Source organism: Melospiza georgiana, chromosome 3, assembly GCF_028018845.1.
Source record: "Melospiza georgiana isolate bMelGeo1 chromosome 3, bMelGeo1.pri, whole genome shotgun sequence".
Lineage (NCBI taxonomy): Eukaryota > Metazoa > Chordata > Aves > Passeriformes > Passerellidae > Melospiza > Melospiza georgiana.
Genome location: NC_080432.1, coordinates 98,471,568 through 98,487,603, shown reverse-complemented (window position 1 = coordinate 98,487,603; position 16,036 = coordinate 98,471,568). Strand labels below are relative to the sequence as shown.

General features: G+C 35.6%; 1 protein-coding gene across 2 annotated transcripts in view; it reads left to right on the top strand.

The window, feature by feature from the left end:
* The window catches only part of CSMD1 (CUB and Sushi multiple domains 1), a 1,052,613-nt gene that overhangs the window by 980,389 nt on the left and 56,188 nt on the right, over window positions 1–16,036 (top strand). For both annotated transcript variants that reach the window (XM_058020501.1, XM_058020500.1), the window contains exons 50-52: window positions 932–1,117; window positions 10,505–10,699; window positions 12,720–12,893. In XM_058020501.1, the coding sequence (XP_057876484.1) occupies window positions 932–1,117; window positions 10,505–10,699; window positions 12,720–12,893 (555 nt within the window). The remainder of the gene's footprint in view (window positions 1–931; window positions 1,118–10,504; window positions 10,700–12,719; window positions 12,894–16,036) is intronic.

Here is a 16,036-nt window from a genome sequence, read left to right as displayed (position 1 = left end):
CCACAACCTGAAATGCATTGGCTTTTTGTGATGTACTAAAGTAGAGTGTGAGTTTAACTTTCCATCAATTCAGCATGCAGACAAACTTTTTGCAATTATTGCTCGCCTGGCACAAGATCAAAGTTGTTTCTAGTTGTAGGTAAAGGATTCAGCTGATCTTTAGGGAATATAAAGCATTTAACCAGATACTCCAACGCTGACTTTGTTGAGTACACCAGAGAAGTTAAAAACTACCACTCCTGCTGTGATCACCTTGTGGAAAATGGCTTCTAATATAAAGACATGCTCCCAGAAGCTGCAGAATTTGATTTTATCCTTCCCCTTCTCCACTTTCTCTTACATGATTCAGAGCAGCTAAAAGTGAACTTCCAGAACCTCTTCCTAATTGCTTCTCTCTGCCTTTTCTGTCCCAGTACTACTCTCTCCACTGGCTGGAGGCTCAGCCCCTGCCCACTGATGGAGAAAAATGTATTACTAGACAGGGAAGTGTTTCACTTATGGACATTATTCAGATATTTTAAACTTTATTTACATATTTGAATAATTTATTTCAGAATTGTAAATATTGTGTGTATCTAGGCTTATCAATCTTCTACATCATGAAGGAAATTATTTACTGAATTATTTTCAATTTTTTTCCTCCTTCTGAATTTAACTCCAATTTTTCTCTCTGCGGTGATTATATTGAACTAAATAATTATTTATATGATATTTGTCTGTATTAGGTGCACTTCTAAGTTTTTATCAATGTTTTAAATACCATTACATTTAACAGGATGTTGCAAATATATTGCAAAATTTATTTCAATTTTTATAATGAGAAATGTCAAAATTACTAATCTATGTTTCTTATTTCAGTGGTGGGACAATATTTTAAAGATATATATGACAAAATTCCTATTCTTCATATTTTTCTTTTCTTTCTTTTCAGCTGTATCTTGTGGCATTCCTGAGGCCCCTGGGAATGGTTCAGTTATAGGTAATGAATTCACTTTGGGCAGTAGATTGATATATGAATGTAATGAGGGCTTCAAGCTAGAATCTAGTCAGCAAGCAACAGCAGTGTGTCAAGAAGATGGATTATGGAGCAACAAAGGGAGGCCGCCTGTTTGCAAATGTAAGTGGGCATGTATTTCTAAAGAATATTTCCCCAGAACTTTCTCAGGAAATTCTTTACTGCTGATGTTTAGGTTTTACATAGACATATGCCCTGAAATGGCCATTCAGGAATGCATCATCATTTAACATATAGTAAAGTAGAAGAGGCCTATAAATTTGTTTAATTAAAAAAAAAATCTTTGTTTTATCTTATTCAAAACATCTGAAATTAAATAGTTAGATAATGATATTTCATGTATATTTTCTTATTATGAATAATATGCCCTTCACCATGATGAGTTACAATCAGCAATTATAATTTGTGTTTTTTTAGTATTGCGTCTAAATTAATAAAAGCAAAATTTATTTCTTAAAATATTAGTGCAGATAACTAAGCTGGATAAGACTCCTTCAGCCTTCATTTCTGCCTCCTGTCAGGAGCAAGCCAATGTAGTGCAGACTTGTCTAATATATGGCTTAGCCTCTCAATTGCTCTGGGCAGCCACTTCTCTCTGTCCTGCATCAAAGCAATAATTAACTGAGCCTGACTTCAACATGACTTGAAATACTGATTAGGACATAATCTCAAAGTTAATAATTGCTATAATACTAGGTGTAAAAATTTTGAGAGTTAATTTAGAATCTTGGTCTAATCAACAGTATATGTATGTGCCTTCCAGATTCTGAACTTGATAAGCACTTTAATTTTTCAAACAAGTAAAATTCAACCCAGTTGTATAGAAATAGTAAAATGAGGCAAGAATTGTGAAGTTATACATGATTATGAAAGGGTTTTTATTTATTTGAATCAGTTAATAGCAAACAATTGTTAGAAAATATTTTTGAAAGTTAGTTTGAGAGAATTTCTAGGCATCCTTGACAGATGGTCATTTAACCTAATCTTGAACACCCTCCTGAATACTCTCTTTCAGTAATTTTACTGAAAGTTTACTTTCCCCCTTGCAGCTTTCCTAGCATTTATATAATCTGAAACTTGTTTTCTGCGGTATAAAGCCCTTTCATTTTGTATCCACAGCGGACAAATAGAAATTACTTTATACTTATTCTTCTTAATGTGATTGAAAACTGTTATTTTTCATTGTAGTGGGTTATCCTTGGTGAGCAGTCATACCTCACCCAGCTGTTCACTCCCTTTCTCTTTTCAACCAGATGGGAAAAAATGGGATGAAAACTCTCATGGGTCAAGATAAGGACAGAGAGAGGACTCAGCTTGGAAAAAAGTTAATTTAATGTATTGCCAGTTAAAATAAGGTGAAATCAAGTTTGGAAAACAAAGGTTGCAAAATATCAAAACAACACTCTCCTCCTTCTGTTCCCAGGGTCACCTTCATTCTGTTGGCTATTCTTACTCCAGCCAGTGCTAGGGGATAAGGAATGGGAGTTGTGGTCCCCTTATTAAAGGCTTCTCACTGCTTCTCCTTCCTCCTTGCACTTTTCCTCTGCTCAAGTATGTGTCTTTTTCATGAGCTGTTGAACCTTAAGATAAACTTGCTCCAGTGTGGCTCCCCCATCAGCTGCAGATTCTTCAAGAAATAATATCCATCTGCTCCAGTGTGGGCTGCAGTGTGGATATCAGCTCTGGCATGGTGCTCTCCATTGGGCTGTAGCAAAACACCAGCTCTGGTGTTTTTGTCTGGAGCACATCCTTCTTACGTGACCTTAGTGTTCCCTCTGCTGTTTCTCACTCTTTTTGTTTCTGCCTTCTCTCCCTGTGCAGTGTTTTGCCCTTTCCTAAGCACAGTTTCCCAGAGGTGCTGCCATCGTGGCTGCAGAGCTCAGCCGTGCTCTGCTGTGGGTCCTTTGGAGCTGCTCGCTCACCCCTGCCAGCACCTCGACTGCTGAATCCAGTGCACTCAGTCACCTTTTCTGCAGAGATAACTAGCTTATTGTGCTTCATTCTCACTCTTCCTTCCTACTTTTAGGACCAGTGACTCTCATTATTGTCCTCTGGACAATCTCCAATTGATCTTCACCTTTCTTGAAGGGCAGCGCCTAAAACTGTACACAGCAATTTCACAGAGTACATAAAGAGGATTATTCAAAACCAGCTGTGATCTCACAGACATGATGTGAATTCCAAGCTATATACAGAGGGAAGGCTGTGCAACAGTGAATTGAAGTGAGCTTCATTCTCAGAAAAAAATTGACAATGTACAAAGCACATAACTTGAATGATATTTTTTTTAAGGGAAGAGGCCAGATAAACTGTCTGGGGATTAGATATACTAAATTCATAGCACTATATCTGCAGTGAAAAAAACCAGAAAAATAAAAAAATAAAAAGGCTCACATTATTGAAATGTTCAAACTTAACCAGACAATGACTTCCCTTTAAATTATAGCTTAATTACTAACATTTAGCACAACTTTCAACATTAAAAATTTTGTTTAGTTTTTATAATAAACTAACAAAATATATAACACTTTCTTCACTTCCTTGTCTTCTATTTTCCTTTTCTAAAAATTTGTTGTTTGAAAAAGAATTCAATTCCTTCTAAATCTAGGTGTGCTAAATTAAAGTGCTAGTGATGTACATGACAATTTAAAATCAATATTTTCAGAATGGATTGCTATTCAGAGACAGACACGCTTTACCCAAGATTTCTTACTTGCAAAGTGCAGAGAGCTTAGACAATCTGCATAACAACCTGTTTTTTCCAGTATTGCTGCTGTAAGGGTAGATGTGTTTAGTCCTCAGAAACAGAAACATAACTTGATGGGAAGCAAAGAAAGATAAATGTTAAATAAATAAGTCCATTTTTATTCCCATGTCTATTAAAATGAAGGTTGAAATCAGGGCAGTTTGTTTTGCAAAGCACTTCTGATAATACCATGCCTGAGGCAGATGTTTGAAAGGCTTTTCTTTTCATTAAAAGCATTTACATCAGATTTGAAGCATGAAAAATATGATTTGTGATGGTCATAGTGCAAGACACAGATGGATCATGGATATTAGGCTACTGAATTTAATTACAGAAAACACAAAGCAACAGATATCTACTAGGAAAGCTTAATTGAATGACAAATATCTTGCTTCAGTTATTCTTCATAGAGATCCCTAGAACATGATCAAGGGAAGAGACTTCTCTTTTGCTCTTCCTTAGAATCATAGAATAGTTTGGTTTGGAACAAACATTAAAGATCATCTAGTTCCAACCCATTCCCATGAGCAGGAATACCTTCCACTAAACCAGGTTGCTTATAGCCTCATCTAACCTGGCTTTGAACACTTCCAGGAATGGGACATTCCCAGCCTCTCTAGGAAACCTGTTCCAGTGCTTCACCACCCAAATAGTGAAGAATTTCAAATCTAAACTTACTCTTTTAAAATTTGAAACCATTCTCTTTTTCCTATCATTACATGCTCTTGTGAAAATTCTCTCTCTAGCTCTCATCTAGCCCTGTTAGGCACTGGTAGGCTGCTCTAAGTTCTCCCAGAAACCTACTTTTCTCCAGGCTAAATGACACCAACTCCCTCAGCCTGTCATCATCAAAGTGCTCCAGCCCACTGATCATCTTTTTGGCCTTCTCTGTGGTCACTCCAACAGGTCCACATCCTTCTTTTGTTGGGAGCCCTGGAGCTGGACACAGTGTTCCAGGTGGGGTCTCACAGGAGCAGAATAGAGGGGTAAAATCATCTCTCTCAGCCTACCTTTCACACTTATTTCAATACAGCCCAGAATACGCTTGGCCCTCCTGACTGCAAGTGCACATTGCTGGCTCAGGTCAATCTCCTCATCAACCAACACCCCAAGTCCTTCTCCCCAGGGGTCCTCTCAGTTTATTCTGTGTCCAGCCTGTACTGGTGTTCCCCCCTGACACATGGGTAGGAGCTTGCACTTGGCCTTGTTGAACTTCACAAAGGTCACCATTATCCATGGATTTGTTTACTTTTCAAATCCACGTCTCTGGCCTTTGCTCTTACTGCTTTCCTTTTCATGGAAGTGTGTGGATGCATAACCTAGAATACTGAGTTTCTGGTTACTTCTAACATTTTAGTTGCCTGAGATAGTCCCTGTAACTGCATAACTTTATTGCTCTTTTTCACTTTTCCTTTAATACATTTATTAAAATATTTAAGTCAGGTCCTTGATTGGTTTATGCTAATTCATCTAACATCAAATATTTTAAGGAACAGCTAATGGCACTTTTCTGTAATCTTCATATTGCAGATTTTGCTGTAGATGGGTTTTTTTTTGAAAATGTCATGTGCTGAGCTGTAACAATGATGGTTCAGATATCTTTTTCTTCCTAGAAATAAATTGAAAAAAATATTAATTTTATAATTTATAAGTTTATAAATTAGCCTTTTTAATAATTTTCAATATGTTTGGAAAATATCTAGTTATAAAACTAAGAATCATAAGTAGTTCTAAGTACAAATAGGTAGTTGTAGTACAAATGCAAAACCAAATTTGCTAAGATAAACAAGCGAAGATTTACATCAACTCATTGTAAATATTGTGCTGGTGGTTTTTATTTGCTAAGACATTCAGAACATCATACCCATTTTCTTTAACAAATCCTAAGGTCAGTAAGTATTTTTTGAAGTATTTTGTCAATGTTTGGTATGTAACATGGAGTACTTATTCAATGAACTGTAGTAAAACATTTCATCAATTTAGCAATTTTTAATTAGTCCAGATACATTAGACTGATAACAGATTGGCTTGATATAGCTGACTGGATTGACAGACTGATGCTGAATACCACGTGATCCTTTTGTTTATCTGTTTTGAGGTTTTGAAGCCTTTCCTGTTTGAATATCTTGACCAACATGAACATTTTATTTTTTTTCCTTTCTATCAGCATACTGAGACTATCAATTTGCTTCAGTGATCCTATTGTGTTCTTAGATATTTTTTCATAAATTCTGCAATATATAGGTTTCAATCTGTCTTCTAATTTTACTAATATTTGTGAATTTAAAGCACACTAGTCTCTCAGATATAGTACATGACTTCACCTTAATGTATTTCCTATTTTTAAGCTAATACTGAAGTTATTCAAAAGGTTATATTTGAATAATGTATGTCACATTACTGCATTAAGTTCACCAAATAGTAAGTCCAAAATGCCCTTTCCCCATTTTTGTGGTTGTTACCAGATGAAGAATAGCAATTAAGTATCATGTGCTCCTTGAAAAATAATACTAATAGCAATAAGTAACAAGTAATACTAAATAGCAAGCTCCTGTAATTGAGATATTTTTCCGTCATGAACATTGTACTTTTTTTCTTTGAAAAAGAGAATTGCACTCAGAGTAACAATATTCAAGATACTCTTAAAGAGCAACCTTCTGACGTTTTTTAATGCTTCCCAAAATAAGCTTTTCCATTAAGATTAGGTTTCACTTTTGATATTTAGAGCAGTGAAGGAGTAAAATTTTTCACTGAAGTGAGACTGATAGGCCTGTAGTTTCCGAGGCCCTCCTTCTTGCCTTTCTTGAAAACTGGGACAATGTTGTCCAGCTTCCAGTCAGCTGGGACCTCTCCAGATTCCCGACTGCTCAAAAATCATCAAGAGAGCTTTTTCAATGACATAACCAAGCTTTTTGAGGATTCTTGGATGAATCCTATCTGTAGGGATCCAGCTGGACCATCAGATCATACATCATTTCAGGGTTGACTGGAACTTGATCATTCTCGTAGTGATGGTCCTCCAGGTCCAGGGCACTGAGACCCCCTTGGTGCATTATCAATGTTGAAGCAGAGACAAAGAATGCATTAAGCTCATCTGCCTTGTCCATGTCCCTGTCTGTGAGGTGACTGTCTTCATCTTGCAATGGCCCAATGTTGTTTCTACATTGACTTTTGCCATTAATATATTTGACAGAACTCTTTTTATTGTCCACCGTATTTTTGGCCAGCTTCAACTCCAGTTGAATTTTGACTGGATGAATTTTCTCCCTACAGTGGCAAGCAGCACATTCTTCCATGACACCTTATCTTGCTTCCACAGGGCATACACCTTCCTTTTTTGCCTTATTTCCAAGAGGAGATTCCTGTTCAGCCAAGCCAGCCTTTTGCCTGACCTGCTTGCCTTTCAACATTCCTGTGCCCTTAGGGAGGCAATGCTTAAAAAATTACCAGATGGATCCCAACAACTGTAAAAATATTTTCCATGAGGATTTTACTTACTAGTTCCCTGAGAAGTTTGAAGTCTGCTCTCCTTATTCCACAGTTGAGGTTTTGCTGTCGCTTTTCCTCTTGTGAACAGAAATTTTAAACTCAGCAGCTTTGGGGTTGCTGCGGCGGCCAAGACAGCCACCAACCTCCACTTCACTTACAAGATCCTCCCTGTTGACAAGCAGTAGATCAAGGAGGGCATCTTTCTGAGCCAGCTCCCTTAGGATCTGTTCTGTAAAGTTGTCCTGCAGGATTTTTAGGAATCTTCTGCCCTGGGTTGTAGCAGCTTTGTGGTTCTCCCAGATAATTTCTGACAAGTTGAGGTCCCCCATAAGGACAAGAGGAGTTGATTTGGAATTGTCCCTTAGTTGCTCAAAATATAATTCATTGGCATTATCTTCCTAGCTGTAGGTCTACAGTAGGCTCCCACAATGACAGTCACATGATTGGTTTGTCCCTTGATTCTTATCCAGAAACTCTCAACTGAGCCATTGCCAACAGAGAACTCCATATATTCTATGCCTTCTCTTACATCAGTGCCATCCCCTCTCTACCTCTTTTCTCTTCTGCCCTGCCTTATCCCTCCTGAAGAGCCTGTAACCATTCAGAAGGACACTCCAGTCACAGGACTCATCCCACCGGCTTTAACTTCTGCCAATGACATCAGACTGGGACTGGGGCAAAGCTTTGAGCTCATTTTGTTTTACTTAATGCTGTGTGCAGGTGTAGAAATGTTTAAGTCTGGTACTTTGTAGCCAGCACCTTATGAAGCAGATTAAGGGATTTGTGCTTTTTTCCTCAAATTTTGGCACACCACACAATCGCTCATCACTGCCAAGCCTGGTATTTTCCCTTTCCCCTTCCAAACTACTTTAAAGCTCTGTCAGTGAGCCCCACTAGCTCCTGTGGGGGAGCTCTTTTTCCCCTCTGAGTCACATCTGCAAGAAGTTGAGGTAATTCCTTACAGAGTTTCAATAGTGCCCAGACCAGAATTTAAATAGTACCCAGACCAGAATTTCCAAGAAACTGACCATAAGAGGCAAGTTGATACACTCATTCGCACCATGTGCACAAAATCAAGTATCTGTTAATAATCACTTTTTTGTTTCCTGAAGGATAAGGAATTTAATAAATCAAAATCAGTCCCTGTGAAATTAAATTTTTTCAAGCAGCAGGTTTAGTTGATTACATCAACACAGCCTAGAAGTATATTCACTATTGAGGAACATCTTGAATTAGAAATTATACATTGATACATTAGAATCTGATAGTTGTTTGTGAAGTGTTCTTGCAAATTTAGGTGTATCTATAGATAAAGAAAGAATAAATTGCATACTGACCTCAGTATGTAGAGGTAACATCTATGCAGCTCATTTACGTAGTCTGAAATAGCTGAGCCTGTCTTGAGATGTCCTATGGTTAAGACTAAAATTTTTGCTATTGGACTAACTAAGAAACTTGCTTTCCTGCTTGAAAAAAACAATAAAACTGTTGTTTGGAAGGAGGAGTGATAAAAATGTCAAAGTTGATAGGCATTAAGTTCCTATTTAGAATTTGTTTTGTTTTCTGAAAGACTTATATGATTTTCACTACAAGATGTTAAGCAGAGTGCTTCAATATGCATATTTTATTCAATAAGTATGGAAGAATGTTTCTTGGTTGATAGTTCATATTTTTTTCCATAACTATGAAATGCAGTTTAGTATCAATACCAAAATAAATTAAATTAGGAAGTAGGAAGTCCTCTGTTAATTTGGGATACTGTTCTTCAGTAGTCAAAATATTGTTTTAAAGGCCAAAGTGAAGACCTATTAAGTTTCAAAGTGATTGTACACTGGCAATCTTTCCCAAGATCTACTAAAAAAAAAAAAAATCAAAGAAAATATTCTACAATTTCAGCTCAGTATAACATTATAATCTGTCAATTGGAAGTTCTTCAAATTATTTCTCCTTTATAAATACTTACACATCTTCATAGATATGCTGTGTTTCTGATTTTCCTGGATGCCAAAATTTGCCATGGCTAACATAACTATTGGAGAAGGTAGATGTATAATTTTAACATTAACATCTACATTTTTACAGGAATTTAGATTCTATCACTTTTCCTTTAGTTCAGTGATTGCATTAACTAGTCTCTTCCATCACACATTCATATTTGTAATAAAACCTCTTTATTCGTCTCAGTGTGAAGTCTATAGAATATATATTTATTTACATATTTATTTTGCCAGCTTGTTAATCTTTTTCTTGGTGGCATGGTATGAATTAATTGTAGCATAAATGAGAACCATGCTCTTTATTTCTTCATTTGGGATTTTTACACACTTCCTCCTAAGGCTTTTGTCTTCCACTGAACAACATATGAAGAAACTAAATTTCTGTTTCTACTTGTTGGTTGGTTGATTCTCTTTGGGAAGTATAGCTTTTCTCCACTGTTTCTGGGCTAGTAGCTTTTTCTAATGTATTCACTTAGTAAATCTCACTTAGTGAGAGTCGGTAATTCATCCAGACTTTTTCTATAGAAAGGAAATTCTGAATAACATGGTAAAAGAAAAAAAAAACTATTTTAAAGAGTCATAAATATTTTGATAATGCTAGTCTAGTCATAGGAACATTAAGATAGAATTCATATCAATATCATAAATATTTTAAGGACTCTGTGGACTTAAATTGCAGAGCATCAAACTGAAACTGAAAAAAGAACATAAACTATACTTGTCTGTAGTCAGTAACTGCATTCTCTTACCAAATATGAAAAACAACAGAACTGAAATAATTCTAAAAGTCTTCCTAAATATCATAATTTTTTAAATGTCTTCTAAACTGGAATTAAATAATTTTCCTGTATACCCACAATATATGGTTTTATAGTAATTAGCATTTCAATGTGTGCTAGCAGCTTTTATGGCAACGTTTCTTAAGAACTTCAAGCTTTGCAAACATTACATAAAAATATTTGCTTTCCCTTTTACATCCACCACAGTCTGTGATGTATTTTGTCTTTGAAATCTTTGAATAAAACTCATTAGAGAGTATTACTGTATATCATTATTCCACTACATCCACTAAATGAAAATACACTACAAACTCCAGTTCAATTTGTACTACTCATTGTATGAGAATTATTTTTCTTAAAACTTGTTTTTTTCAAGATAACTATGGTATTCTAAGTCTTAGATTGTGAAACATCTGCCTGTAAGGAATAAAGAAATATAGGGGCAAAATGCTAATATGTACATTTCCTTTCTTCACAGCTGTAACCTGCCCCAGCATAGAGACTCTTCTGTCAGAGCACGTTGTCTGGAGACTGATTTCTGGGTCACTGAATGAGTATGGAGCTCAAGTCATGCTCAGCTGCAGTCCTGGGTATTATTTATTGGGTCAAAGACTCATACAGTGCAGGGCTAATGGAACCTGGAGCTCAGGCAATGAAAGGCCAGCTTGTAAGGGTAAGGAAAATACTTGTTTACAGGACATCCTATGCTTTTAATACATATATTTTCTTTTATAAATAAACTATTTATAAAATAGTTTAATATTTTGCTCTCACATTCCAAGTAAGAAAGTGTGAAATTTTCATTAACTTGAAATTAATTTTTTCCAGCTCCTTAGGTGTTAAGTACAATATGTTTCATACAAGAGTCAATGATGTACCATCAAGAAATCAATTTGTATTTATTCTACTAGGTGGTGCATAAGTATGTAGAAAGTGCTAGAAAATGTTATTACTTTAGAAGATTCTAGAGTTAGATTAGAAGATGATTGCTTTGACCTCTTAGGTGAAGCATTAAAACTGTACTGTTGGAGAAATGTTCATATGAGCTTTCATAGTGTCTTCATACAAAAATGCCATAAATAACATCAATCTAGACTTTGGATGTTTAAGGTTTCAGGGAACCATGGCAATCTCAGTGGAATCATATAAACTTCAAGGGTTACAGTGCCAAAGTATTAATAAATTTCTCCAAAACTTCATTTTTCTTTTACAAAAAGTTATTTTTTAGATTCTGTTAACTGCAATTTTTTCCCTTTTTTCTTGTGCACACAGACTAAAAATATAGTTTTGATATTCTACCTAATATCCAGCTGCTGTTCAGCTGCTAACAAGTATTTGAAAAGATAGTTCTTTCCCACCCTCTGCAATTACAGAAATTTTATGTGAGTAGAAAATTGGATGATCCATATCAGACGCAGTTAACCAAAAGAAAAGTATTAGAAGCACAGAGAGTTGCTGATTGAAGAGATAGTTAGTTTATAAGAAAGGTACATTGTTTTACCCTCTACTAGAGGACTGATTAGGATTTAATTATAGCAAACTTCATGCCCCAAGAGATATTCAGTAATATATCCATTGGACATGGATCATTAAGATCCAGAAACACACTGCAGAGTATTTTTCTGAAGTCTACAGTTTACTTTCTCTTCGAAAAGAGTTAGATTTATTGTTTTTAACATAAATATAATTAATATTCAATATTAAAGTTAGGAATTATAATGTTAGGCTAATCCCCAAATTACATTAATGCGACATGATCGCAGTCAAAATGAGTCTTACTCAGCTATAGGTACATTATATACATAAGAAACTATGATATTTTCTGATTATGACTGAGTTGGTTAACTGCATGGTTGCTGGTACTTGATTTTATACAAATTCTAACCAATTCAATGTTGTTCTCTACAGCAAACATTTGAAAATATGTAGGAGTGGGACCTTGGGATTTTAAGTAGGAAGTTTAGTTGTGATCAAGATGCTATTGAAAGTAAACATATGATTCATACTAATGTATAAATACAGTTGAAGCTCTTGAGGACAATGGTCTGCATCTTAAATTACAATGTTTTTTGTATACTCTTCTAGAAACAAAAGAAATGACAGAATGGTTTTAATTAAATTAGAGTTTGATACATTCTTGAAAGACAATTTTTCATGCCATGTGCAATAGCTGTGGGTTGCAGTTGATGCTACAGAAAGTTTCTCTGATAATTGGTCAAATCCAGTCTTTGGCAAAACAAGATGATTTATTGTTTTAGCAAGCAGACAATCATATATGCTATATGCTTATGAATAGTAGTAGGAAATAAGAAAAAAGACGGTTCATAACGATTCAGAGTACTAAATGTTAAAAAGATTTATAACACTTTACACTGACAGAACATTTTAAACAGCCAGGGAAAGTGTATTTGAGGAGTAGCCATGGATATGTACATATGGAATATAACCGCAACCTTCTCAGGAATTCATGTAATTCCCTTGTTTCAGAACTAGAAATATGCAAGTATCCCAAGGGATTTTTAGTTTTAGAACATATGTTGCCATATCAAGCATAATTTTAGGCCCTTTCTATGGAATACAAGTCCTGTATTTATTCCTATTCCATTTACTTTTTAAAAAAACACGAGATGATGAAAAATTATGAAAAGCATTTTCATATTTCAGTATATTCTGTTTCTTTTTTTTTTTCCTAGTTATCTCCTGTGGTGGTCTTCCATCTCCACCAAATGGAAATAAGATTGGAACCTTAACAGTGTATGGAGCTACTGCAATATTCACTTGTAACACAGGATACACGTTAGTTGGTTCTCATGTGAGAGAGTGCTTGGCAAATGGTCTCTGGAGTGGTAGTGAAACCCAATGCCTAGGTAAAACCCCCAAATTTTTGTTCCTTGTTTTGTTTTATTTTGTCTTAAAAGTATCAAGAACTGGATTTCAGCTCTTGTCAAGCAATGTTTTTGAATCAATGAAAAATAAAGGTACCTTAAATATGGATATATTATGTCCTGAATAAGATTTTGTGCTATTCTATGAACATATATGTTTTAATTAGACGTAAATTACCTTATATGTTGTTGTAATGCTTTTCAAACCAGTATGATTTTTAAGTGACTCAAATAATCGCCCATGTTCACAGCGCTTTTCTTTGTGGAGCAGGGTGTGTGATGAAACTAAGCTTCAAGATAATCTTCTATTAGGGCTATTCCTGGTGCATTCCAACTACAATTAAGAATTCAGCATATTGACCATTTAGTAATGGGAAGCAGACAAGAGGCAGTAAAAAGTAAAGCAAAACCAAGACTCTTGCAAACCCTGAATTTTATATAGTTTGGACATTCATTCTCACCCCAACTCTTGCTCTCTTCAGATCCATTCATATAGTTTCACACACCTAATACAGACATAAGGAAAAGGTTCTCTTTTTGAGTAACATTTGAGGCTCAGCAGTGGTTTTATTCTTGGTTGTGAACAGGTTATTTATTTCTGGAATTTGTTATTTTCTTTGTCTGCCCTCATTTTGCAGATTTTCTTCTTGCCTTACAGTTGAATGTACTCGGTTACTCTGAGGAAAGGAGGAATTCTGCTTTCCTCTTCAGAGCTCAACCTCACATAAAAAGCATCTTTTTTCTCTGCTGCCTCACTATGTCATTTTAGCAGAACACATAGCGTTCCATGCTTATCTTTATATTCAGGTATACATGGGAATGTCCAAGCGCCTCTCCTGGGTCGTGAGGGAGTTTTGCAGTGGATTTGTTGCAACACTGTGGATCATGTGCGGTTCCCTGGTGGAAGGCCTCAGAAATTAGTCTGTGGGCTATGGCCTCCCAGTGCTGGACTCAGGGCTGATTTTTAGCACAGCTGCTGAGTTGGCTTTCCTTGTGGATACATTCTTCTCCGCAGGCTTGTTTACTTAGACCTGAAATAATTGGGCAATATAAACACCTTTATCTTATCTCAAGCTCCCATCAGTTGGCTTAACGTTATGTCCAGATTTCCAGAAATTTGCTGAGGCTTATTTGGTGATGGGGGGAGGTTTGGGGATGGCACATGAGCAGTGGCTTGTTTATACAGCTTGCCATAGTGGGCAAAGTCCTACAAGGATCTGAGCCATGTTTGAGCCATTAACCATTAACATCTCAATTTCTCACAGATACTGGACTGTGGCAGAAAGAAAAATAAACGCAGGATATTTTCAGAAAAAAAAAAAGCACAGACTAATGTAATTCAGATCAGAATTAAGATTTTTATAACCTTTCATTAGGTATTCCTGACTGACTCCTTAATTTTGCAACAGGAATATTTGTAGTTCAACTTTTTTGAATACAGTTTTGTAGTATGTTGTCTCAAGACATGGAGTGGTCAGAAGTAGTGACCATTGTCTCACAGAACTAACCTAACTTCTAAATGTCACTTCATTATTAGTGACTTCCCAGCAAGATGCAGCTGTTTCTGGCAAATTTTATGAAAATGAAGAACATCAATCTGGCTTGATATATTTTCTCACCTGATTGTTCAATTTGAAATATGCTGCATTAAGAAAGATGTCATTTTGATGCAGGAAATAAGTATAGGATAGCATAGGCATAGGATATAGGCATAAGCAGAGTACACCAAATACTTCTGTTGATATTTAGAGCAGTAATAAAATACTTTTTTTACCTAGGAAAAAATTTTCACTGAGGCACTGATTAGGGGAATGCTATGATTCAGCATTACTTTTTCATGTGTAATTTCATCAGTTCCACAGCGGAAGTGTACAGAAGCTTTAGAGCTAAAAACACTTCAGCCATCTACTGGTGTCAGGTTATCCCTGGACTGAGGCTGAATGACATTTAAATATATTGGAACTGCAACTGTGAAGACCCAGCAGCCCAAAATTTGTATGTGTAAGAGTGTTTTCCACAGCCCTTTCTTCTGCTCTAAACATGCAAAGTCTATTGCAAAAAAAAAGAACTATTATACCTGTAGGCTCTTCCACTGTGTTACACCACTCATTGCCAGGGTATTGCCTGACACCTGCATGTATTCATTTTGAATAACCTGAAATACCACTTCATTATCTGATCAATAATAACAGTATTTAGTTCTTATGTACTATACTTTTCTTTTTTTAAAGGCTATATGCAGGGTAATTTGGCTGCCAACATATGCAAACTAAACAATACACAAGTCTCAATGGATTCTGTTTGTATTATAAATCGCTCATGACACGCTGGGAAAGAGGGTTTTTTTCTTCTATTCTGACTATTGAGAAATAACTTTACATTGAACATCCCAGAAGATTAGCTGTCTATGGTAGTCATGACTTCAGATGTAAATAGTGTAGAGATGGAGAATTTTCAGTACATGACTTACATATACATACATACATATATATATGTATATATATATACATATATATATATACCACATATACCACATTATTCTTCAAGTCAGTTTAGAAACAATACTTAGTGAAGCTTTTAACTCTTTGGGAAACAGTTAATAAGTTTATTAGATCTCATATTTAGGAAAGATTGTGTCTATGTGCAGCTTGAATTAAATTTATATGAAGTTGTCCTTTTCTTCTCCAGGAGTAATTTGGTGCTGGATTTTTCTAATCAGATTTTACAAATCTCTATTGAAATTGGTATATATTACTAATATCTCCTTAATATTTTCTTTTTTTTCCCACCTGATTATCTGCATTCTGCATTTTAAATTATTTTTGCAGATCTATTCCCACTTGGAATGAACATAGGACATCAGGCAGGAACTATTACTGTAGTAAAAGCACTGCTTGCTTTATGATGCTTCCCAATTCTATTCTTCTCCTAGAAACTTAGATGGACTTTAGTTCCTATTTGATTGATTTCATTGTTGAATGAAGCCCTATGCTTAGAACTGTTAAATGCATGGATTTACCTCACCAGACAAAAAAGACCCCATTTAGAGCTGGCAGGTTAATCACTACTTAGTTCTTCGTATTTCAAAATCAGACAGGCTCTATAGTGCTAAAAATATTATACAG